General features: G+C 39.7%; 1 protein-coding gene across 5 annotated transcripts in view; it reads left to right on the top strand.

Annotated features, from left to right (window-relative positions):
• Window positions 1-24,150, top strand: part of CSRNP3 (cysteine and serine rich nuclear protein 3) — a 188,825-nt gene extending 164,675 nt beyond the window's left edge. For all 5 annotated transcript variants that reach the window (XM_067026223.1, XM_067026224.1, XM_059052398.2 and 2 more), the window contains 3 exons: window positions 1,328-1,587; window positions 16,699-16,995; window positions 19,071-24,150. In XM_067026223.1, coding sequence (XP_066882324.1) covers window positions 1,328-1,587; window positions 16,699-16,995; window positions 19,071-20,174 — 1,661 coding nt within the window. In that variant the 3' untranslated portion in view covers window positions 20,175-24,150. The remainder of the gene's footprint in view (window positions 1-1,327; window positions 1,588-16,698; window positions 16,996-19,070) is intronic.
• Window positions 24,151-24,731: the final 581 nt, after the last annotated feature.

The raw sequence follows: 24,731 nt of genomic DNA on the forward strand, positions 1-24,731 counted from the left end.
CTGATATATGTATTTTTTTATGTCCAAGGAGCTCATTGTTTATTTCTGTCTGTTTCATTCATTTCTTTCTTCATGAAAGAAATAATTCAAATTCTGCGAGACTGGGTTACTTCACTACAAAATAAAAAGACTGGGCTAGATGATGTCTAGCATGTCTTCCAACTCCAAAAGGTCAGGATTATAATGTGTAGCTCTCTTTCTCTCAAATACAGTGTGTATCTCAACCTTCCATGGTGCTCTGTGCATCTTGATTTCCCTGTAACTAGTAATAAACGTTCTGATATATCTCATGACGTTTTCAATTTTCTCAATGTATTCTTGGATTAAAATCCCACTGTCTGTAATGTTATTTATTGGAGTTTTCATCAAATGAAAGCTTGGTTAGATTTAGGTTATAAAAATACCTATGGGGCTTCCCTGGTGGCGCAGCGGTTGAAAATCCGCCTGCCGATGCAGGAGACACGGGTTCGTGCCCTGGTCCGGGAAGATCCCACATGCCGCGGAGCAACTAAGCCCGTGAGCCATGGCCGCTAGGCCTGCGCGTTCGGAGCCTGTGCTCCGCAATGGGAGAGGCCACAACAGTGAGAGGCCCGCATACCGCAAAAAAAAAAAAAAACCTAAATGGTGCCTTTGAGCCTTTTTTGTGTAAATTTTTACTGCTTTTTGGAATTTTCTAAAATTTAGGAACAGACATTTTTTCATGCCAGATGCCTTCCATATCAAAATAAGAGCCAAAGGGTTTGTAGCATGTGTCTTTTCTGATTATAGTATGCTACGGCTCATGTGAAAACCATAAAAGTAAAACTTAGGGCTTCCCTGGTGGCGCAGTGGTTGAGAGTCCGCCTGCCGACGCAGGGGACACGGGTTCGTGCCCGGGTCCGGGAAGATCCCACGTGCCGCGGAGCAGTTGGGCCCGTGAGCCATGGCCGCTGAGCCTGCGCGTCCGGAGCCTGTGCTCCGCAACGGGAGAGGCCACAACAGTGAGAGGCCCACGTACCACACACACCAAAAAAGTAAAACTTAAAAGGTTAGGGGAAATGAGAAATTAAATTGTGCCACTGATCCACAGACTACTGGCAACTTTCCTAAAAGTTTGCTTGGACTACCATTATAGAAGGACTTAAAAGTCTACTCTGCCACAGCTGGAAGAAAATAGAGGAAAGGAAAGAGAAATCGGTTCCAACTCTGAGAGACCACATTTCTAGTGTCTCCCAGCCAGAAAAGGTTGACCATGGATTGAAGATCATCGAGTGGCAATTTCTAATTCTTCGCCTCTTCTGAAGACTGCTGCCCTGGCTGTTCACTGAACTGTCTCTTTCCCTTTCAGCTTCCTCCATCCTTAAAAGGGAGAAGCGGCTGAGGACGAAGAATGTACATTTCAGCTGTGTCACCGTGTACTACTTCACCAGGAGGCAGGGCTTCACGAGCGTGCCCAGCCAAGGCGGCAGCACCCTGGGCATGTCCAGCCGTCACAACAGTGTGCGCCAGTACACCCTGGGTGAATTTGCCAGGGAGCAGGAGAGGCTGCACCGCGAGATGCTGAGAGAACACCTCAGGGAGGAAAAACTGAATTCTTTAAAGCTAAAGGTAAAAAAACCTTAGACGCTCACTTTTTTTTTTTTTTTTTGCCAAGCCCCCATCCTTACCTCACTTTGGTTGCATTAACCATTTTACTATTTCGATCCACAGATTAAACTGGGCATTTTCCACAACAGACTGTCTGCTGAGGCTTTTTTAAAAGCAAAAACAGTATGGTCACGTCACTGAAAGCAGTGCGGAAAAACTACCTGACATTGTTTACTTCTTCGTTCTGTAAATATTTCTTGAGATCCTAGACCCTGTGCTTGGGCTGGGGCTATGTAGTGTGAAACATAGATGTGGTCCCTTTTCTCCTGGAACTTACGTATCAATAGGAAAGACAAATATTAATCATGTAGACAAACTAAAATCACATCTCCGTGAAGTGCCTGTGAAGGGGAGTTGCAAGGTGCTATGACAGTAATTAACAGGGAATTGATGTGGTCCGGAGGTCAAGGAAGGTTTCCTCAAGGAAGTGACGGTTGAACTGAAATCTGCACAGATGGTTAGACAGGAAGGGTGGGCGAGAGTGGTTCGGGCAGCAGGGAGAGCTGGAGCTGCCTCGTGGTAGGAGGAATCACGGTGAGCACACAGAGCTAGCATGGCTGGAGCAGAGATGAAGGGTATAGAATAACGTGGCAGGGTGGGGGGGGTGGGCTTGTAAGTCTGGTTGAGGCATTGTTTTCCTCTTCATCCTGATGCCATCAGAAGTCGTACAGGAGTCTTAAGCCTGGGGTTGGGGGTGGCAGGGTAATGTGATTCGGTTCATGCTATGATGTGAGGATAGTTTCGGGGCAGGGGCAGCCATGTTGGGGGAGCTTATGGAGTCAGACCAGGTAAGAGGCTATTACAGTGGTCCAGGAGAGAGATGATGGTAGGTTAGATTAGACTAGAGAGAGGAAGAGAGATGGACAGAGAGAGTAATTTAGGAAATAAAATCAACAGTCCTTGATGATGGGTTGGATTAGGAAGGGAAAGAGGGGGACTGTCACGAATGACTCCTGCATTTCTGGCTTGCAAAACTAAATGGGTTGTGGGTGATAGTATTTTTCTCAATAACAAGGATATGACAAGGAATCCAGGAAGAGAAGCAGGTTCAGGCTGGGGGGCGGGGGACAGGGCGGGCAGTGCGGTGGTGGTTATATAATGAGATCGTTTTTGGAGATACTGCTTTTGAGAGGCTTTTGAGTTATCAAAGTGATGTCTGGGAGAGGTCCAGGTGGAGATAACTATTGTTGTGCCACCTTAGAGATTAAGTGGAGAGAAACACAGCTCAGAAAACCTTTTCCTCAACCGGAGACACTCTTTGTGTTTGTAGTGATCCATCAGCCTATATCAATATGTAGAAAATGCTCTCCCACAATTATCTAATGAAAAAGGAAATCTTTCTTAGGAAATCCAGAGTGCTAAACATAAAAGATCACTGGTTAAATAGCAGAAACACCATAAGCACATCTGTGTTACCTGTACCTTTAGTTTCCAGTATGAAGTCAGTTGGCAGAGGTGTGACGTGTTTCAAAACACCTTGTTTTTATGTATTTTGCAATGTATGCATGTGCTTTGTTCCCAGTTTACAAGAAGGCAATTGCTTAAATGAAGCTAGACACAACCTAGCCTAAAGTGTGTCTCATATTTCCTTTGGTGGTATTTTTTTTTTGGCGGTACTCGAGCCTGCCACTGCTGTGGCCTCTCTCGTCGCGGAGCACAGGCTCCGGACGCGCAGGCTCAGCTGCTCCGCGGCATGTGGGATCCCCCCGGACCGGGGCACGAACCCGCGTCCCCTGCATCGGCAGGCGGACTCCCAACCACTGCGTCACCAGGGAAGCCCTCCTTTGGTGGTATTTTTGACAGATTTCAATGAAAGTCTCTTAAGATCTTTTGGTAGCAAGACACTGTTACTGTTGCTCTCCATGATTGCTTTGCACGTAGCCTAATTTAATGACAATGCTCAGATTTGCTTCTGAAATCCTCCCTCTGCCTTTCTAACCCGCTGCAAACCAACTCTACCCCCTACCCAAAGGGTGAAGTCATTCTCCAGATTCAAATATTGGCAGAAAAATAGTGATGGCTGCTATTCATTAAGTGATTTTTATTTGCCAGGCATTTTATAAACATTATTTAACCCTAACAAAACCCCACTGGTAGGTAAATTATAAGACCATGTGTACAGCCGAAGAAAAAGAAGCACAAAGATGTTAAGTAACTGACTGACTCAATAGAAAACTGGTTTTATTATCTTGTTCCTTACTATTCTAATATTAATTGATTATTCCCTATAGGCGTTGGGAAAGACAATCTCTGTACCTATAGGGAGTTGTCCCTTTCTGGGGTTTGGTACTGTGTGCAGTGGTTTTTTAACAGCTGGGGGACGGTAATTCTATCGGAGAGAAGATTTATTGGGGTGACCTTTGAAGCACATTGTATGTGCAATGACTATTAGGGGGCGCTACACACCTGCAGGGTCCTTCCTCCATACCAGGCAATGATATATTCAGATACTATAATTTGTATTCAGTTACATCTACCCTTTTATTTTTAACAAGCTAAAGAAGAAGCAAAAAAGAGGCTTCTATTATTGATTCACTTTTGTCATTGTGCTCAGTTTTGGAAGTTGGAGAGACATTCATCCGAGTGGGTGTCATGTCTTGGTTTGTCATTGATAACTGAAAACATGCAGCTTTCCCTTTTGGTGAAGATATAAACAAAAGGCATTTGGACATCATCACTCCTTCCAAATGAATATCAAGCAAAAAGATAATGGGATTCTAAGGTGATCTGATCTAAGCCTCACTATACTGAAAGTATTCAAAAACTCAGAAACACATGTCATATAAAACTAATGAAAGATCACAGCAATGTGGACTCACTGGCTAAAAACATCTGAGGGGGATTAATGGAGGAAAACATATATTTTAGTTGTGATTCCTCTAGTGTATTAACTTTTATGAGTTTTAAAATATCATTGACTGGGCTTCCCTGGTGGCGCAGTGGTTGAGAGTCTGCCAGCCGATGCAGGGGACGCGGGTTCGTGCCCTGGTCCGGGAAGATCCCACATGCCGCTGAGCAGCTGGGCCCATGAGCCATGGCCGCTGAGCCTGCGCGTCCGCAGCCTGTGCTCCGAAAAAATTAAAAAAAAAAAAAAAAAAAAAAGATAAATATCATTGACTATGCTTGTCTAAGGTTTAACTACCCAGAATCTAACATTAGCTATCCAAAAACATTACCTAACCAAAAATTTCACTCTGATACTTGAAATTTCACTTTTGATGTGACGTTTGTTTTGAAATATACCTCTGGCATAAGCAACGAAATGTGACTAAATTGATTCCATTTTTTTGGCTGGAGCAGCAAGAGAGGGTCAGTAGCTGAGAGAGGGGTCCAAAGAGGAAAGGGAGGACTATTAAAGACAAACTTTGCCACTTAAGTTTTGCCTGGAGGTGGTCTTCTGTGGGTGACAGCGAACTGCCCATTGAGTAAGGAGAGAGAAGGCAGCATCTGACAAAAACCACTTTCCAAAGCTCTCAGTATCAAACTTTTTCCTAAGCCCTTGCTAGGAAACTCATTGGACTTGGAACTGGGTAGCTTCCTTCCTACTTACTTCAGAACCAACAGCCCCAGAAGAGTAAGGAGAAGTTTCTCTTTCCACTCTACCTGTGCGTCTTTCCAGGGTGTCTCTCTAGGTTCTAAACAGTGAGCCCATTTATACAACACCACCTCCTACCATGGGGCCTTCATAGTGAAAGATTAGTAAAAAGAACACAGACATGCATCTTGATGTTTCTTTATGTTTCTTTGGAAACAAAATAAGAGAAATTTAGCTCTTCATTGTAAAATGTCTTCTTATTTAATGATTCATCTCTTAATCAAATTACGAATTTGATATATTAAGAAATAATATATGCAATTAGATCTGTAGAACAAATCCAATTTTATTTTGGAGGTTCAAGTGTGTCTTTTTTGTTGTTGGCATTGGTGTTCCAAACATTGCCTAGAAACAATTAATAGAGAAAGCTTATTGAATAAAGTGCATGTTTCTAGAAGAAATAACTAGCTTTAGATTTCTAAATTACAGAGCACAGTACTTTTTCCCTGTCAAGCCCATTCAAACATGTTGTACTCTTCACAGTAATCAATGCAGTCATCTTAATACTATACTTTCTTCCAAATTAAGTACTTAGATTTCATCATCTGCACCACATTGTTGAACAATTACATTAGACTTTATTCCCATTTCACATGGGTCTGTAAAATGCATTAGGCAGCTATTTATATGTTTCAAAAGAGCCTTGGCATTCGAATTGCCTCTGGGGTTATATCTTACTGGATTCTACTACCTTGATGTAGGAAATGTACCTTAGTTTTCACAGCTTTCACTGGACTCTCTTTCTCAATGTTTTTTCAACATTGATTGTTTTTCCTCTCCTTTCTAAGATCAAGGCTTTCTCTTCTCTTGTACCATTTCCAGAGGCTTTCCAAGGTTATACAGTTTTTCTCACGTGTTCCTTGACTAATGCTTGGTTGCTTGCTGTCTTTCTTCATAAAAAAAAGTTACCAGATGGTGACTCTTCCTTTAAGGAGCAACCTTGAAAATATCTCTATCTAAATCTCCTTCACCCCAAATCTTAGATTTATGACTGTGTGTTATTCATTTAGAAATTTACCTGTACAATATTATAATTCTTCCTCTTCACCCCCAGCCCTGCCCCTTGTATCCTCTTAAGAGTCTTGTGATACAACTAACCTACAGGTAAAGTTCTTAAATACCTAGGAGAAAGGAGGGATTAGAGGTTTGTGAGAGGTGGTTGACACCGAATATCTCTAACCTATAGTTTCAAAATTTGAGGATGTGGTTTTAACTATTTCCTCATACTACAGTTCTTATTAGACGGGTCAGAATCTGCTGATCTTGGTAGTTTTAAACTCCACTTATTCCTACAGAACTTCTTTGTCAGCCTCTGTAGAGATTTCTCAGGAGCATACTTAGTACCAGTGCTTCCAGAATGCATCCCTCAGTGGAGGCCTGCTCCAACACTGAATGCAAAACTTTGATTTCCATTTGCCATGTCATATGTACAGCCTATTTTGACAAGAACAGAGAAGACAAACCTAACCAAAGTGATGCATCCTGAGAGACTGGGCTTCAGCCCTGACCTGAGCAAATGCAATATATTTAAGAATAGGTTCTTTCAAAATATTGCTGGTATTTTCATTTAAATGGAAAACTTAAGCATATGTAATCACTTCTCTACATTCTTCCTGTACAGTAAACATTGATCTTCTCATTGAGGAGGAATCTGTTGAACTGATTCTCCTGATTAAAAAATATGGGGTTCATGCAGCGGTGCGCTGTAGCCAGCTTGTAAAAATTCTTCACTAAAGAGGACTGTTCTCATCTGTTCCCCATGGTAGCTCAAAATCACCCATGATGGGAGTATTCACACCATGCAACTTGCCAAACACAAAACTAACAGCACAATTAGACAAACAAATTCGACAACAAATTAGAAACACCCCTCCCTTTTTTTTTTTCAGAGACCCAGTTGTTAAATATTTATCAGCACACTCTTGGATTCATTTAGCTTATTAGCTGCCGCTAAAAGAGGCAAAGTTTGTCTGAACGAGAAGGGAGGATAAAGGAATGTATGAAAAATTTATATGTCTTATTGTTGATATTATCATCTTTTCTGGTGACTTTTGGGGTGATATGTAAACCAAAGACACATTGCAAATTCAGGTTGTTGAAATACTTATTAGCTGACAAAACAACCAAACATTTCTGGTTCTTCAAGGACATGATTAATCTGGTTCCAATTTGCCACCTGCAATTAACAACTAATGAGCCAAAGAATTATACTATAAGATTTGACTGAATATCAAAATGATATGAATGTTTTATTTCAGTTTGCCAGAGACCTTAATGACCAGGTTATCTATCCAGCTCGTAGCATGTAACCAGAAATTCCTTTCATCAAATACATATCGTGTGTGCATTTGCATATAAAAATGCAGATTTGTATATGCAGCCTCTTACTATACATCTCTGGCAACCCAAAGCACACTGCTTTTTAAAAAATTTTATTGTAGCATAGTTGATTATGGTTACCAAAGAGGAAAAGGGGGGGAGGGATAAATTAAGAGGTTGGGATTAACATATATACACTACTATATATAAAAGCACACTGCTTTTTGAGAAAGCCAATTCCATTTTGTAGCTGTAAATTGTTAGAAAGCTCTTCTTTCTGTTGATAAAACTGCTATCATCTAATTATACCTTCTGACCCTAATTCTGGCCTCTAAGGACATAGAATAAATCTTGTTCCAGTTCTCCAAACTCCAAGTGCTTGAAAGCAGTGTTGATGGACACTGCTTATATTTGATAATATAATATATATATATTATATATATAAATATATATATAATATATATATTTGATAATATAATATATTTGATAATAGCCTATATGGATGGGCTCCATGTGTCTCTGTTCTATAAGATTAAACATCCCTAGTTCTTTTCACTAATCCTGCTGTTTTTCAGACACTTTATGGCCTTAGTTACGTTCTTCTGGATATAATGCTATTTATTAATGTCCACCTCAAAATACGTTACTTGATCTGAACATTGTACTCCTAGTGGGATTTGTTCAGTATGTTACATTACATTCTCCCAAGTTGTGGATACTCTATCCACAGTATACACTAAAGGTACAGTAGCTTTCTGGACCTTAATCAATTTTTTTGTTCATATTATGCTGGTGGTAAGTAAAACAACAACAACAAACAAAAACCAAGCAAGCAAACACACAAAACCCGGGTAAATCAGGTCTGCATCATCACATAAATTAAAACTTTTTTTTTTCTTTTGTGGTACACGGGCCTCTCACTGTTGTGGCCTCTCCCGCTGCGGGGCATAGGCTCTGGACGCACAGGTTCAGTGGCCGTGGCTCACGGGCCCAGCCGCTCCGCAGCATGTGGGATCCTCCCGGACCGGGGCACAAACCCGTGTCCACTGCATCGGCAGGCGGACTCACAACTACTGCGCCACCAGGGAAGCCCTAGCCCTAAGTTAAAACTTAACATCTCCTGGGCAAGAATCCTCTTTAGTGCTAGACATGGTGTACAGAGAGGGATCAATAAAGTTTTGTTTTTTATTTTAATGAACCTAATCTTGTCATCTGAAGGTGCGATTAGCCTGCCTTTTAGTTATTCATCCAATACATTATTTAAAAACTATATTTAACAAGACAGGGCCAAGTTCAGGATACCCTCTCAGAGTAGTGACCCTCAAGAGGAAAAGGGGGAGACTTTCCTGTCACCACCCCACAGCGACCTCCCTGGAGATTCCTTGCCAGGTGGATCAGTGCTGCCGATAGGATGTATAGGTGCCACATCCCTTATTGGTGGTGCAAAGGAGCAGAGCATCGCTGTTCTTTGAAACATTTTCAACGTTTCAACTAAAAATCCATGCATTCAACCATACCCTTATTAATCATCTTGTATTCCATCCTTCCATGTACAGAACATAAGAAATTTTGTCAGAGAATCTCAAGAGAAGATCACTGGTTTTCTAATTATGGGGTTACATGGGGTCAGGGCTCTGGGTGCCTCAGTCTTGCTTTTGTCTGTTTTACATGTTAAGATTCTTCATGGGCTTTAATTTGACAAATGGACATTCTCTCCCTAGTGAGCCCAGGCAACAGTCACTGTTCCCTCTTTTCACATGTACAGACCATCTGTTTAAATCATCTTTTCTGGAATTTTATCTAGAATTAGCACTTTTTAAAATAATAATTCACTTGCATTTTGATTACCTTTTAATTCCTTTCCCTATGACTCTTCACAGATATTTGACTGAGCAATCATAACTTTAAGCTTTTTCATTGCTCTAAAACACGAATACCCTGGACCTGGCTATTCTTACATAAAACAGCTGAGTACTATTTCACTCTCTCCCACCTCTTGTTTTTACATGAAATCCTTCCTAGCTGTTTTCCCATTTCTTGTCTAAAGGTTTTTCTCCTTGATAGAGACTGTGGAACCAGAATAAGAAGTAAATAATTCTACTTTGTGTCTTTGTATCTCCCCTCCCATTTTACTTGTCAATCATTTCCTCCTTCCCACTGCTTCTATAACTTGCTCATATATTTTGTTGCACTTACCACACTGTATCATGTTTGTTACATGGTCATCTCCCCAGCACACTAGAAGCTACTTAGATGGAAGCACTGTTATACATATGTAAACCCGGATACCTAGTACAGCGGCTGTCAGCATAGCATAGTGATTAAGGATATTCATTCATTCATTCAAAAATATTTATTAGTCAATTAGTATGAGGTTGCAGTTAACACAGTGCTGGAGACAGAGTTATGAGCAAGACAGATATGGTCCTTGTTTGTCAATGTATTCACAGTATAATAAGGGAGATATACATACAACCAATTACCAACACTAATATATTACTACAAGATTAGGCAACATACTATGCTGATTAAACGCAGGCCGGGGTAAATGAGTTAAAAGTCAGCTGAGGAAATCAAAAGTAACACATTATTTCAACAGTGGTAGCTGTCACTTGGACCAGCTTCTTTTGCTGGCATATCTATTAGAAAGAACACCTCCGCAAGCCCACAGAATATAAACTCAAAGGAAATGCTAACTGGTGAGAATGTCATATCTTCAGCTGGCTTCCTGTCTTCTTTTTAGAGCTCTTGTTCTCTGTATATGAGTCATATATATTTTTTATTTCTGAATGAGCTAATTATAAGGAAGCTTGTCTGCTCTTTGCCTCCTGCCCTACAGTGCTGAGATCAGCTCTTAGAGCATGGCTGCAACCATATCCTTTTCTTCTCTTCTATACAGGTTTCCTATTACTCTTAAGAATTTTCACTCCAAACTGGTCTTGTGAGCCTGGCTCAAGCTTTGGAGTCAAATAGACCTGAGTTTGATTCTCAGTACAATCACTAATTATCTATGTAACTAGACTTTGGCAAATTATCTTCTCAAGGTTCCAGTTTTCTCCAAATACCATATTCTCAGGCATACATATGGAATCTAAAAAAAAAAAAAAAAAAAAAAAAAGAAAAAAGAAATGGTACTGATGAACCTAGTTGCAGGGCAGGAATAAAGATGTAGACATAGAGAATGGACTTGAGGACATGGGGTGGGAGGGGGAAGCTGGGGCCAAGTGACAGTAGCATCGACATATATACACTACCAAATGTAAAATAGTTGGCTGGTGGGAAGCAGCAGCATAGCACAGTGAGCTCAGCTCGGTGCTTTGTGACCACCTAGAGGGGTGGGATAAGGAGGATGGGAGGGAGGCTCAAGAGGGAGGGGAGATGAGGACATGTGTATGCATGTCGCTGATTCACTTTGGTATACAACAGAAACTAACACGGTATTGTGAGGCAATTATACTCCAATAAAGATCAATTTAAAAAAAAGAAAAAAGCACTGTTGCAAAACAAAAACAAAAACAAAAGCTCCAGTTTTCTCAACTGTAAAAATACTTCCTAAGATTGTTTACAAATCAGGTGAGATAATTTATATAAAGTATGGAGGGAGTTCAGTACCTGGTTTTCAATATATGATAGCTTGGGACATTCATTATACATATCATCATCATTATAATAGGCAGGAATCAGTGTTTGTGGAATTGAATTATTCTTTCACATTCTTGTTTCCACTGTCATTGTTACATGTGTTAAGAACTTTGTAATAATCAGGAGATTTTATTACTAAGAACACCTTTTAACCACTGAAGGGAAGTGTTTTTATTTTTGTGGGTTTTGTTTTGTTTTGTTTTTAGCATTATAGTCAATCCACATTTTCAGTACTGTTTCCCTCTCCATAATCATTTTGCATTAAATTAGTTTCTTCCAGCACTTAATTCATCAGAAAGTTCATCCTGTAGGAATTTACAGTGGAATATATCCACTACATGCTATAGCCAAAAAAAACACAAAAGATTGAATGCTGAGTTGATAATCCCCCCCCCCCACTCACTCACTCCCCCGCCTGACCTGGTACTTGATTGAGGATAGTCTGAGAATCACTCCACTGATTCTGACGGTAACGTGTAATGTGTCCCATCCCGCAAATGTATTTAGATGGGCAAAGGTTTTACTCTGTTGTGCTTTGGGAACTGCTTACTCATACTTAACAGTACATATCAGACAGATTTGCAAAAGTAAGATGTTTCAATTCTGTTTAAGAAAAGTTATAGTCCTTTCATTTGTAGAGTGAGTCTGGACAAGTTTACACAGTGGCTCAAGAACTAAGTCCTATCTTAAGTAGCATCATTGGAACAAAGCAAGTACACACACACACACACACACACACACACACACACCTTAAGATACTTCCCATACAGTATAAATAAATGCACATATATATGAGATAAATATAAAATAAGATAAGGATCACTAAATCAAATTATGAGTTAAGTCATTACTTTTCACCTGTAAAATGGCTAAGGCAGGGGAAGGGAGATGCTCCTTTCTGAAAACCTGATGTTTATTTACTTTTTTGTTCTTTGCTTATGGATCAAGACAGGAAGGGATGCCACACAAGTTCAGCCAGTCTGTCTAATTTGCAAGCCAATGAATGCGTCATGCTGTGTCCCATCTCAGGCCTTTGAAGCTGTTGTTGCTCAGTGGGCAATACCTTCTGCCTCCACCTGTTCAGCTAACTGCTACTCCACCTTCAGATTCAAGCTTAGATGTGAAAGTCTACCCTCCTCACCCCATCACCAGCTCCACCTCAAGGTGGCCCTCCTGCATGGTTTCAATGCCTTGTGTTCAAGCTCAGCTAGGAAATCCTTACAAACTGGATTAAAATTACTAGATTCCTCTTCTCTTTACGCTAATCCATTGATTTCAAGACCCATGTCTTGTGCACCAACACACTTAGAGCCTAATGTAAAATAAGCACAAAAGATTACTGAATATATATTAAATATATAAGAAGTATATCTATATAATTATCAAGGCAGTTAAGAACCCAAGCTGTAGAGTTAAATGTTTAGGATTCTGATGTGGTACAAACCTCACTGTTTATGATCTTGGGCAAGTTATTTAGTATTCCTGTGCTTCAGTCTCCTCATCAGTTAAATGGATAGAATGCTAATATCTACTTCATGAGATTTTTGTGATGGTCAATGAGTTAACGCAGGTAAAGTGCTTGCAGCAGTGAGACACAGATTCAAAACTGTTGTTACTATTATCATCTCATGTCTGATTCTGTCACCTTTCTTTCACCCCCACCTCCAATCTCTCTCTCTCTCTCTCTCTCTCTCTCTCTCTCTCTCTCTCTCTCTCTCTCTCTCTCTCACACACACACACACACACACACACACACACAGCAGGCTTGAAGGTCAGGATCCTTTGGTGGTCTCCTTAAACCACATTTTTGGCAAGCTTTCTTTGAGCTCTTGGAAAGGCAGTGTTGTTTGGGAAAAGAACACTGAGCTAGAAATGGTCCAAATCCCAGATTGGCTTCTAAGGAATCTACTTCAAAAGAGAGCATTCCTTTGAATATGCTGGTTACTCTGTATGTATTTATTTTGTAAACAAAATGGCTTGTTAGACACATTGAGGTTTAATTCCACATTACAGTCCCTGTACTGCATTAGGTACCATTGGAAACTTGGAATCTATCTGTTTCACAGAGGGAAAAGCATGCTAAAGTAGGGGTCAGGGAATTAGGTTCTATAAGCATGTCTTGGAGAGGACACAATCTGAGCCTCAGTAATGCATAAAATAAGGAGACTGTATTTGATGAACTAACATCTGAAAATTCAATGATTCTATTTTGAGATAGGAAGGAGACATTTATAGGTATCACTCATGTCAAAGAGACAAAATGTACAAAATAAATATTCGTGTGAATATGGGCCAATGGGGTAAAGGAGTCAGCAAAAACAGATGAGGAAATCATGGAAGACTCCCTAGAGTTTGTTATACGAGATCTTGAAAGCATGATGAACATGAGTTGGTGGACAGAATTAGAGAGCTCATTGACTTATTTCCCTGTTGCTCTAATATAGAAAAATGCATTTGAAAATAATATATGTAATACTCTGATTTAAAGGAGCATTTAAACTCGATAGGTTTGGCCTGCATTTTAAAGGGGTAAATGGGCATATCCTGGAGGAGAGGGCTGGGGAAGGACTTCCAAGGGGACAGCAGAGAATAGTATCTGTCAGTGGTTACGTAACCAAACCAGAAACTGTGAGGACAAAGAGATAAGCCAATTAACTGGGTTGAACTAGAATATTTCCAGTCTTCACTAGAAATGGCAGAGATGATATTGGATAGATGAGGAGAAAACCTTGCCAGATCACTTCAATGATAATGTGAGATTTTTTTTGAAAATCTAAATTAGGGCCCTTGTGGGTTCTTGAACAAGAGTAAGAACAGTATGTAGCTAGCTCTGTATCAAGGACTTTTAGATTCTTAATTGAATTTTTATTTTAAAATGAAACTTTATTGTAATTTAAATGTGGGAATAAGAACTGCAGATTTTATTTCTAAGGGCTCTTATATTTGTTTTTTTATGAGTGAAGAATTGTTTTATTGTATTTTTAAAATTTTTATTGAAATATGGTTGGTTTACAATGTGTTAGTTTCAGGTGTACAGCAAAGTGATTCAGTTTATATATATTTATATATATATGCACAATACATATATATAACTGAATATATATATATATCTTCATATATATATGTATATATAGATATATCTTTTTCAGATTCTTTTCCATTATAGGTTATTACAAGATATTGAGTATAGTTCCCTGTGCTATATAGTAGATCCTTGTTGGTTATCTATTTTGTATATAGTAGTGTGTATATTTTAATCCCAAACTCCTAATTTATCCCTCCCCTCCCCTTTCCCCTTTGGTAATCATAAATTTCCTTTCTGTCTGTGAGTCTTTTTCTCTTTTGTAAATAAATTCATTTGTATCATTTTTTAGATTCCACATAGAAGCAATTTCACATGATGTTTGTCTTTGTCTGACTTCACTTAGTATGATAATCTCTAGGTCTATCCACATTGCTACAAATGGCATTATTTCATCCTTTTTTATGGCTGAGTAATATTTCATCACATATATGTGTATGTATATATATGTGTGTGTGTGTTTATATATATCTTCTTTATCATTTCATCTGTCCATGACACTTAGGTTGCTTCCACATCTTGGCTATTGTAAATAGTGCTGCTATGAACACTGGGGTACATGTATCTTTCCGAATTAGAGTTTTCTCCAGATATATGCCCAAGAGTGGGATCATATGGTATTGGAATAAGCATCATCTGTAGTTTATTTGAGATATAGTTGTTTCTTTTTCATTCTTAGATGCCAATTGGTTAGTCATGTTGCCTTAAAAATTGTCATGTTTTAAAATGTTTGCTGAAGTCTTATTTTTTGTTGATTTTTAGATTTCATGTATTATATGACAGCAATGATTATTTTTTAAAAAATCAAACCCTATTCATATGAAATGAAGATTTTGTTGTTTTTGTGACGTTACCAGTTACTGTTAGTGGACATCACAGAAAAATGAAAACAGCTTAACCAATACGTTTATAAAGAAATTCCAAGGAAGGAAATAAATTACAGATCACACCAAGAAACAAAACCCAATAAAAAGAAATGCCCAACTTTATAAGAACACAGATTTAAGCTCTGAAATTTAAAAATATGTAAATTAGTAGCTTTTGACAATGTATTTCAGGGACCCTTTGCAATATATTTTAATATACACTTGCTACTGTGTTGTTTCCTCTACCTGAGGGCAAAGATCAGTCTTTTGTTTGTTTTTCAATACATTCAGAGCTGTCCAGATTGGGATTTTTGGTCAGTAATAAATATTTTTATCTAAATATAGGACTTTTTCCTAGGAAGATAAGAAAATGATGTCTGGTGTCACCAGGGTATTTTAACTGTGTAATAACTGAATTGTTATTAAGATCAAAAGGCATAGTAATAATTACAGTTAATGAAGTTCATGAAGTAATACATATAAAAGTTAAAGAATCAAAATAGCTTCCCTATCTAGAACTTCCTTGAATAATCTCTTACTGAGTTTCTTCATTTATTCCTGTGCTGCTTCCCAGAATATAGTTCTTGCTTATATTCAGAGAAAATGTCTCTTTCTAAATGCTTTTTTATGAAGAAAACATATTATGTGGTGATATGGCAGTAAGAAGTGAAATACTGACTCAGAGTTTCCCGATGGATGAAATTAATTTAGAAAAGAAATATACACAGAAGCAGAAAAGTTATGGGTATGAGACACAGTCGTCCGCAGGTGCTATTATGCGGAAGGTATTGCTCTGGACAGTTTCCTATGAACTCCTTTGAGGGAGGAGTTCATTGTTTGGGTTGCCTGTTGGCAAGAGCCTGCCACACTACTCTCTGCTCCTTGTCTTACTGAGAGCACAGCGACCTGACTAAGTGCGTCATATCAAGCTCCCGTTCATGCACCATTCTGTAGGGAAACTGTGTTTGTAATCCCAACAGCACAGGACAGCAAAACTTTACTTCCTAGTACATGGTTTCTCTGGAGCCCAAAAGACAGGGTTGTTATTTCAAGGACATGTTTGCTTATTTAGGTGGCAGTAGCTTCCACTAAGATGCTATCACATCTGAACAAGGACACATTTATTCCAACATCAAATCTGCCCGTCACAAACTGAGTCTAACGATAGCTTTCACTGATGGGCATCTGTAACCTTTGGCCTTTTTCACATCGTGCAGGCTGAAAGCTCCAGCAACTATACCTCCTAACATTAAGAGGTTAAGAGTTCCAATTAACAAGTCTTGTGTCCATTTAAAAAGCCTATCATTTTGGTGCATTCATTTTCCTTCCTGTAATTTCTCTAAAGCGAAAAGGAAATGATTTGACTCACAAACATTTTCTTCATCCCTATGAATCATTTATTTTGTAACTGGAAGTTTACACCTCCTAATCTCCCACACCTATCCACAAACACTTATGGATTATGGGGACATAATGTTATATAATAGCTTCATTCTTACCAAGTGCAGAAGTAGGGATTTTAGACCCTGTCCATGCTAAGTCTCTTTTTTGCTGCTTTGTATTTCTAGATGACGAAGAATGGCACCGTGGAATCTGAAGAAGCTAGCACTCTTACAGTGGATGACATTTCTGATGATGATATTGATTTAGACAACACCGAGGTAGACGAGTACTTCTTTCTCCAACCCCTGCCAACAAAAAAACGGAGAGCACTGCTGCGGGCCTCTGGGGTGAAAAAGATTGATGTGGAGGAAAAGCATGAGCTACGAGCCATCCGCCTATCTCGAGAGGACTGTGGCTGTGACTGCCGGGTGTTCTGTGATCCAGAAACGTGTACCTGCAGCCTGGCAGGCATTAAGTGTCAGGTAAGGATTGGGATTTCAGGGAATCCGAAGACATGACATTATACACCAACCCCTGAAGAGGCAGTTGTGTTCCATGTAATGAAGCTTCCCACATGTGGAAGAAAATTCTGGGGTAAGGCAAGACACATGACTCAAAACGAGAGAAATACTAACTCAATGACATTTAGGGGTATATGTAATACTCATATATATATTATATATATATATATATATATATATATATATATAATATATATATATATATATATGGTATAGTGTGAAAGGCAATCCAAGCTGCAGTTGTCAGTTGAAATTGTTTGCTCTTGGATTCATTTCTTATGCAAGCTTATTTTGGCTTCTTACAAGCATTCAGGGAGATCATGACATCCCTAACATTTAAAGTTTGTATTCTCTGATCCATCCATGGGGTATAAAATGATGATTGGTTAGAGGTAGTGTAGATCAGTGGAAAAGTTACTAGACTGGGGCTTAAGAAAACTGAATTCTCCTCCTGGCTCTGCTTTTTGCCACGATGTGAAATTGGCAAGTCAGGTAAACTTACTGGGTTCAGCTTTCCCACCTCTAAAATGAATGGGCTGGACTAGATCAGGGGTTGGGAAACGATAACTCACAGGTCAAATCTAGCCTGCCACCCTGTTTTTGTAAGTAAAGTTTTATTGAAGCACAGCCATGTTTTTTTTGTGTGTGTGTTTACGTGTTTCCTATAACTGCTTTCCTACTTCTACAGCAGAGTTGAGTAGTTGTCGCAGAGACTGTATGGCCCACAAAGCCTAAAATAATTATTCTCTGGCCTTTTTACAAAAAAAAGAGTTTGCCAACCCCTGAACTAGATGCTTCTCAGGTTCCTATCCATCTATATCATTGGTGCTCCATGATTAGTTAGGGGTTGTTATTTTATGCAGAAACTCAACTTTTTCAATAAGAGCCTCTCAGGCAGACAGAAGGAGAGGACAGTTCTTATCAGTTGGACAGTTGCTTGAGGTGGATTCACAGAAAAGGGAATCACAGGTAAGAAAGTAGCTATAGATTCTGGCTCGACATCTGCTACTACTTTTTGTGGGGACCAGGATAACTGTGCTAGAATCCACTTTCTCATCTCTTGCATGGGAAATACCCCATGCTTGGGTAAGGTGGAAAGAAAGGCAAGTTGTTTCTGGTTGCCTGTGCCCTGGTCTGCAAAAAGGTGGAATCTAAGCCAGAAAAGATCTTAGGAGTTCCTTAGATTGCCCAGAATTCCACTCATCACCCGAATGAAGAGCTCAGTCCAACAACACTTGCTGAACCTAATCACTCTATCTACAGAGTCCAAAGACTCGAAGAATCATGGGATATTGATTAAATGAACATCTCCTTCTCTCCAGAAGCTTGTAGTCTAAGGGAGGTGTAGGGAAGGCTGGGGAGCCAGCAACTAAACAGAAATCCACCAGTCACCATCATGAATGTGCATACGCATTGCAGCCTGCAGTGCATACATGCGTCACCTACCAAGGATCCAACATAATGAGAAGGTACACCAATGAGAGTGAATTATCACGCTGCTTGATACTAAGGTGGTGTCAATCTGGACACCTCAGGCAGAGAGGTTCATTTTATAATAAGCAAAGAAAAACTCCTGGCTAGAATGAGGAATGTCATGTAATTTAGACCAAAAATAGCAGGTGGGGATGAGGGCAGTAAGTTTGTTTAAAACCGAGCCTGTGAGCTGGCATGCAGCAGAAAAAAAGGGATCTTGGGGAGAGGACAGAAGCATTGAAAAAATGGGAGCAAAATTAACGGGATGGAGAGAAGACGGAAAGGGAGAATGACGACAGAGGTAAAGAAAGCACAGGAGGGATAAATGAACTAAAACTACACACCGTAACTCATTTTTATTTTGAGTATGGGTTTAAAATTAGGTTAACGCATGTTCGAAGCCTTCACTTCCGTTTTTGTTTCTGTTTGCAAGTTTGATTGTCATTTGTTCTGGCGTAAGTGGGTTTAAGTCATCCCAGATTCAAAGGCTTTGCCCTGAGGTACTGGAGTTTTATTTGATTTGTAAGAGTTCCAGGGGGCTAATCTGTGTTCTTCCCTCCAAGGTGGATCGAATGTCTTTCCCATGTGGCTGCACTAAAGAAGGATGTAGTAACACAGCAGGTAGAATTGAATTTAATCCTATCCGGGTCCGGACTCACTTTTTGCACACAATAATGAAACTTGAACTGGAGAAAAACCGAGAGCAGCAAATCCCCACGCTGAACGGCTGCCACGGGGAGATAAGTGCCCACAGTAGTTCCATGGGCCCTGTGGCTCACTCCGTCGAATATTCCATCGCAGACAATTTTGAGATTGAAACGGAACCCCAGGCTGCAGTGCTGCACCTGCAATCGGCGGAGGAATTAGATTGCCAAGGAGAGGAGGAGGAGGAGGAGGAGGAGGAGGAGGAGGAGGAGGAGGAGGAGGAGGAGGATGGCAGCAGCTTCTGCAGCGGAGTCACAGACTCCAGCACCCAAAGCTTGGCCCCCAGCGAGTCAGATGAGGAGGAGGAGGAGGAGGACGAGGAGGAAGAGGAGGAGGACGAGGAGGAAGAGGAGGAGGACGACGAGAAAGGGGACAGTTTGGTGGAAGGTTTGGGTCCCCACGCCGAAGGGCTCCCTCTTCCTTCCGTCCTTTGTTACTCCGATGGCACGGCCGTTCACGAAAGCCACGCGAAGAACGCTCCCTTTTATGCCAACTCTTCTACCCTCTATTACCAAATAGACAGCCACATTCCAGGAACTCCCAACCAGATCTCCTCCGAGAACTATTCGGAAAGAGAGACGGTCAAAAGCGGTACCCTCTCGCTGGTGCCTTACACCATGACCCCGGAGCAATTCGTGGACTATGCCCGGCAAGCGGAAGAGGCGTACGGGGCCTCTCACTACCCAGCTGCCAACCCCTCCGTCATCGTTTGCTGCGCCTCTTCGGAAAATGACAGCGGTGTGCCCTGCAATAGCTTATATCCCGAACACAGGTCCAATCATCCTCAAGTGGAATTTCACTCATACTTGAAAGGCCCCTCCCAGGAAGGGTTTGGCTCTACATTGAATGGGGACAGTCACATTTCCGAGCATCCTGCTGAAGATTCTTTGAGCCTTGCAGAAAAGAGTAGATTGCACGAAGAGTGCATCAAATCGCCCGTGGTTGAGACTGTCCCTGTTTAGTAGCTTAAGTTATTCTTGGACCAACTCTTCTCCTATTTAAAGCACTGTATTTAATTGGATTTCCTGGGCTCATCGTGGTTTCAGCTGAGGACCAAGAAAACTTGGACCGTGGTGAATCTTCCAGACTGTATTTTGTTCTCTCCCTTCTAGCTACGTGACTGTGCCGTTGCACGAATGCAGTCTCTATGAGGGTTTTAAACGATTTCAGACTGTTTTGATAGAAAATGCTAATTTTAAAAAAAGCATATCTCACAGTTGCCTACCTGTTAAACTGTGTGAAACCTGCCAAGCTGTGTAGATCAGAGCTCCAAGTTTTGGCTTATCGGGCCTGTGCAAGATTGTTAACTAAGACTGGGAAATAATAAGATTTAGAGTCCTAATTTTCGATATATCTGAAGATGATGGTGACTTTTTAATGTAAAAGTAATTATTGTAAGAAAAAGATTTAATTGTTCCATACGTATTTTATTTATGGTAGTTAGAAGTCATGTTTTGATGAAAACGAACAGCAGCATGTTCTTTTAAGCTGAAGACACATAGTTAGTACCACCAAGCATGCCCACATGGATTGCCTCTGGAATCCATTCACATTTTTATGATCATGTCTGATCAAATTTGCAAATACTTTCTTAAGGGTGAAATAGGCCTATTTTTGCTATTTTGGACAAATAAATGAGTCTATATGTGCAGGTCCTTACACAGTTTTCTCTAAAGTTAACAGTTAGGACAATCCTCTGGTGAGGGTCTAGTTCATTGCCCTCCCTCAGTTGACTCCAGAGATGGAGGTAGAAGGAATTGCCTTTCTTTTTTAAACAGCATCATCTTGGTTCTTAGCTTGGACAGCACCTTCAAACTCTACTCCCCTGCATCAAAATGCACTTTAGTGCCCCTTCATGGTACCTTGTGAGGGGTGGGGACTAAGAACTCTTTGAGATGAAAAATTTAAAAAAACATTTTTTAATCTGTAACTATTATATGGTTCATATAATTAAATAGAGGAATCACCCAGTGATACTTTATGAAGGAAAAATGACCTGTTTTCCTTCACCACTCTCAAGACCTAACTTGGTAAAAGCAGAGGAGGCTGAGAAAACACGGAAGAGACAGAACCTCAGCAACCAGCCTTTTTCTACAGTGTGATCAATCCATCTCTACACAATGAGCGTATAATGAAATTTCCATTTAGTGACTAGCTGATTGAAGGGGGGGCCGCTACCCAAATACTCAACTAGGCCTTACTTTTCTGAAGCATTTTGATTTCTCTTGCCTGGGACAATTAGCAGAACAGTCCAGAATGCATTGAATACTTTCTAATTACCTCATGTTCTCTTATTAAAGGGGACAGATAGAAATAAAACATGCACTCCCCACCTTTAGATTATCTGCGCTTGGTTCGTCGGAGGACTTCTAAGATCCCGTTTTCCTGTAAATTAATTTAGGTAACTAAATAGTGTGTTCTACTTTTTTTTTCCCAATGCAATATGACTATGCTAAATCTGTTTCATATTTTTGACCTTCTATTATATCATTTCACATTTTATGCCTCTTTGAAATGCGGACATGCCTTGCTATTCAGTGACTGCATCGCTACTTATTTTTTATGTCTTTTAGACTTGGATGTTTGGAAATATGGATATAAATATATTGTAGATCTCAAGTCCTTAAAAAACACTATTTTATTTCGTTGAACTTAAAAAATGTTTGATCTACAGAAAGTCCTCCAATGGAAAAGTTTCTACTAAGACTTGATTTGGGGAAAACATGTTTACTTGGCAGCTCTTCCACTGTGCAGTTGGTTCCTGCCCCTACTCTACCCCACCGCTGGGCCAAACTAGAACCATTAGTATTAACAGTACAGCAGCTTTGGGTTGGTCCTTATGGAGGTAGCATTAATGAAGGCAGGGATGTTCCTTTTGAATGACAAGCCCTTTGGGCTAATCACATTGGGGTTTTGCTCAAATCTTGCTAGTATATCCCATGTTGTCTACAAAGTTACACTTTTTAGTGCTTGATCTCCAAATTTTTCCCCCTATTATATAATCTAAAGAGCACAGGCCCAAAGAGGAAATGACAAGAGGCTATTGTTCCTTCATTTGAGCACGTGAAAAAATCATGTGTGCCATATTGGCTGGGCCATTACAAGCCTTTGAAGCCGCTACATGTGAAGTATTCAGCTTATTCTTGGAACACAGTGTGGCAGAGTGGGACAGAGGTGACTCTGGCTGGGCAGAGTTGAAGGATAGAATGCCAGTCTAGATTCTGAAACGACAGATATTTAATTTAGTTCAGCTTTACTTTCACAAGAAGGTTGACACCTACTTGTTTATGTTTGGCTGGGTCTCTGTTTTGTAGCTTCATTTCCAAAAACATGTTTAACCTAGAAACAGGCAAACAAACAAAAACAGAGCTTTTGCCCCTATCTGTCCAACTGGGGTGGAAAGTCACTGCTACACAGAAGGATTAACCTTCCAGCCACAACAGCTTCTATTCCAAATGTTCAGATACATAACCTAAGCCCTAAACATCTCCCACAAACCCCACACACAGAATACCTATTAAATCACCCCGGGACGTCGCACATGCATGCACACACACACACGTACACACACACACATACATAGCAGGTGTATACCACACATCAGAGAATGACAGATTTTAGGCAATGGCCAGTAATGAGTACTGAATTTTTCCCACCGTAGCATCTGCTTGGGTTTTATGATCTAAAAATGTGGTTTAAAAATAAAGATAATTTTTAAAGCTATAGTTTAAAAATATTGGTTCAAAGTTGCAAATAATACTAATGAGGGAATAATTTCATTGTCACTTCCTTTCCCAGAAAAGCTAAGAGAGCACTGTGTGCCAGTGGACTTTTTTTTTTTCCATTAATAGACCTTCTATTCAACAAAAAATGCCCACATGCCAGGAAAGCGCTACAGTTTTTCTAAGCTTTTTAAAATGAGGATCAAGCTGGATGCAGCCAGTGGATTCTTCAGATCTTTATACCAAGACACAGTAACCTGACCTGCAGCTGTTGTATTGCCCCCGTAGTATAGCTAACCAAATTATAGTCTTTTTTGACACACGGCTTTTTAGTCATTCACTGTCAATGGCAAAACTTCGTGTTTTGGTCCCTGTTGTTTTAGCACCAGCCCTCTACCTTTTATTAGGGCTTAATTCCCAGTTTATAATCCAGGCCAAATTGATTTGCAAGTCAAGTGGCTGGAACAGCTTGCATTTCCTTTGTCATTCTAGGTTTCTTCTGGGAGAAAGAAGTCAATGAAAGAGAATTACTTAAGTTTTTCCCATCTCTTGATCATTGATTATAAAGATGTTAGTAAAATCCATTTGTATCATGTCTTTTGGTTAATTGAAGAATATGGTTACTTTTTGAAAGCCAGTCTTTTCTTTGTGATGAAACTATATTTTTCCCAGAGTGCCAATCACATATAAAATGTGAAATTAATACTTACTAATTAAATTTTATTATTAAAATCTTCACAATCATATATGGCCCAGCAATACCTCCCCCAGTAAAAGCTGAATTACAGAAACACTGGCCACAAATAAATCAAGAAAAAAGAAGATTATAAGTGATTGTGCTCTTTACATTTTTATACTCCAACAGATGACTTCTAGGCAACATTCTGGTTTGGTTATCATTAAACAGGAAAATATATGATTTATTTTCTATAAACATATATCACTGATTCTTTGTTTAAACTTCTAAGATTGTTGTACAAGTTAAAATCCTTTGGTCTTGATATTTAGAATGTATTAAGTATCAATTCTTTCTTTTAACAGATATTTATTGAACACCTACTATGTTAGAGGAACTGTCCCAGGTGGTTAAAAAAGAGGGGGAAAACACTACAAATTCTAAGGGATTATGATAATGATGAAAAATGGAATTAAATAGTCAAGCCCTGTTCTAATCCTTTTAATCTGTGCTTTTATAAAGTGATATTAGAAATAATGACATCAATTCTTGTCTAATTACATTCAAACTGCGACTAAAGAGAGAACTTCTTTTGCCTAAATTAATGGAACTCACTGGATCCTCCTTCTCCCCTCTATCCCCATCTGAAATTTATGAATTAAATCTGGACTCAGCTACAAGAACTGTAATCCAATGAAAAAGAGATTGTGAGATAATTGCTTCTTCCTTGTTAGACCTATGTAAGTGATGCTAAATTTCTACCAACAAACTCCTACCTGACAGTTTCAAAGGCAAGTTGACTCACACATAACCCAGGAAACATTTCAGGAAACCTTTGAAACAACAATGTAGAACACCATCACTCTTACTTCTGTTTATAAACAGCCTATCAAAATAGCTAAGCCTGAGTTCCTGGTTCCAAAGGCATTGCCTTGCAGATTGTAGAAAACAGATTGGTCATTCAGCGCCCTCACTTTTAGCCAGGGATACAAACCATTGAATTAGCAGGTAGAAAATTGACATCCTCAGAAGTTGAGACAGCCTTTTTAAAAGGTGCCATGAGCCTTCCATTTCTCCAAATACAGACTTAATCTTTCTCTTTAAAAATGGCATCTGCTCCT

Source organism: Kogia breviceps, chromosome 2 (assembly GCF_026419965.1).
Source record: "Kogia breviceps isolate mKogBre1 chromosome 2, mKogBre1 haplotype 1, whole genome shotgun sequence".
Taxonomy (NCBI): Eukaryota; Metazoa; Chordata; class Mammalia; order Artiodactyla; family Physeteridae; genus Kogia; species Kogia breviceps.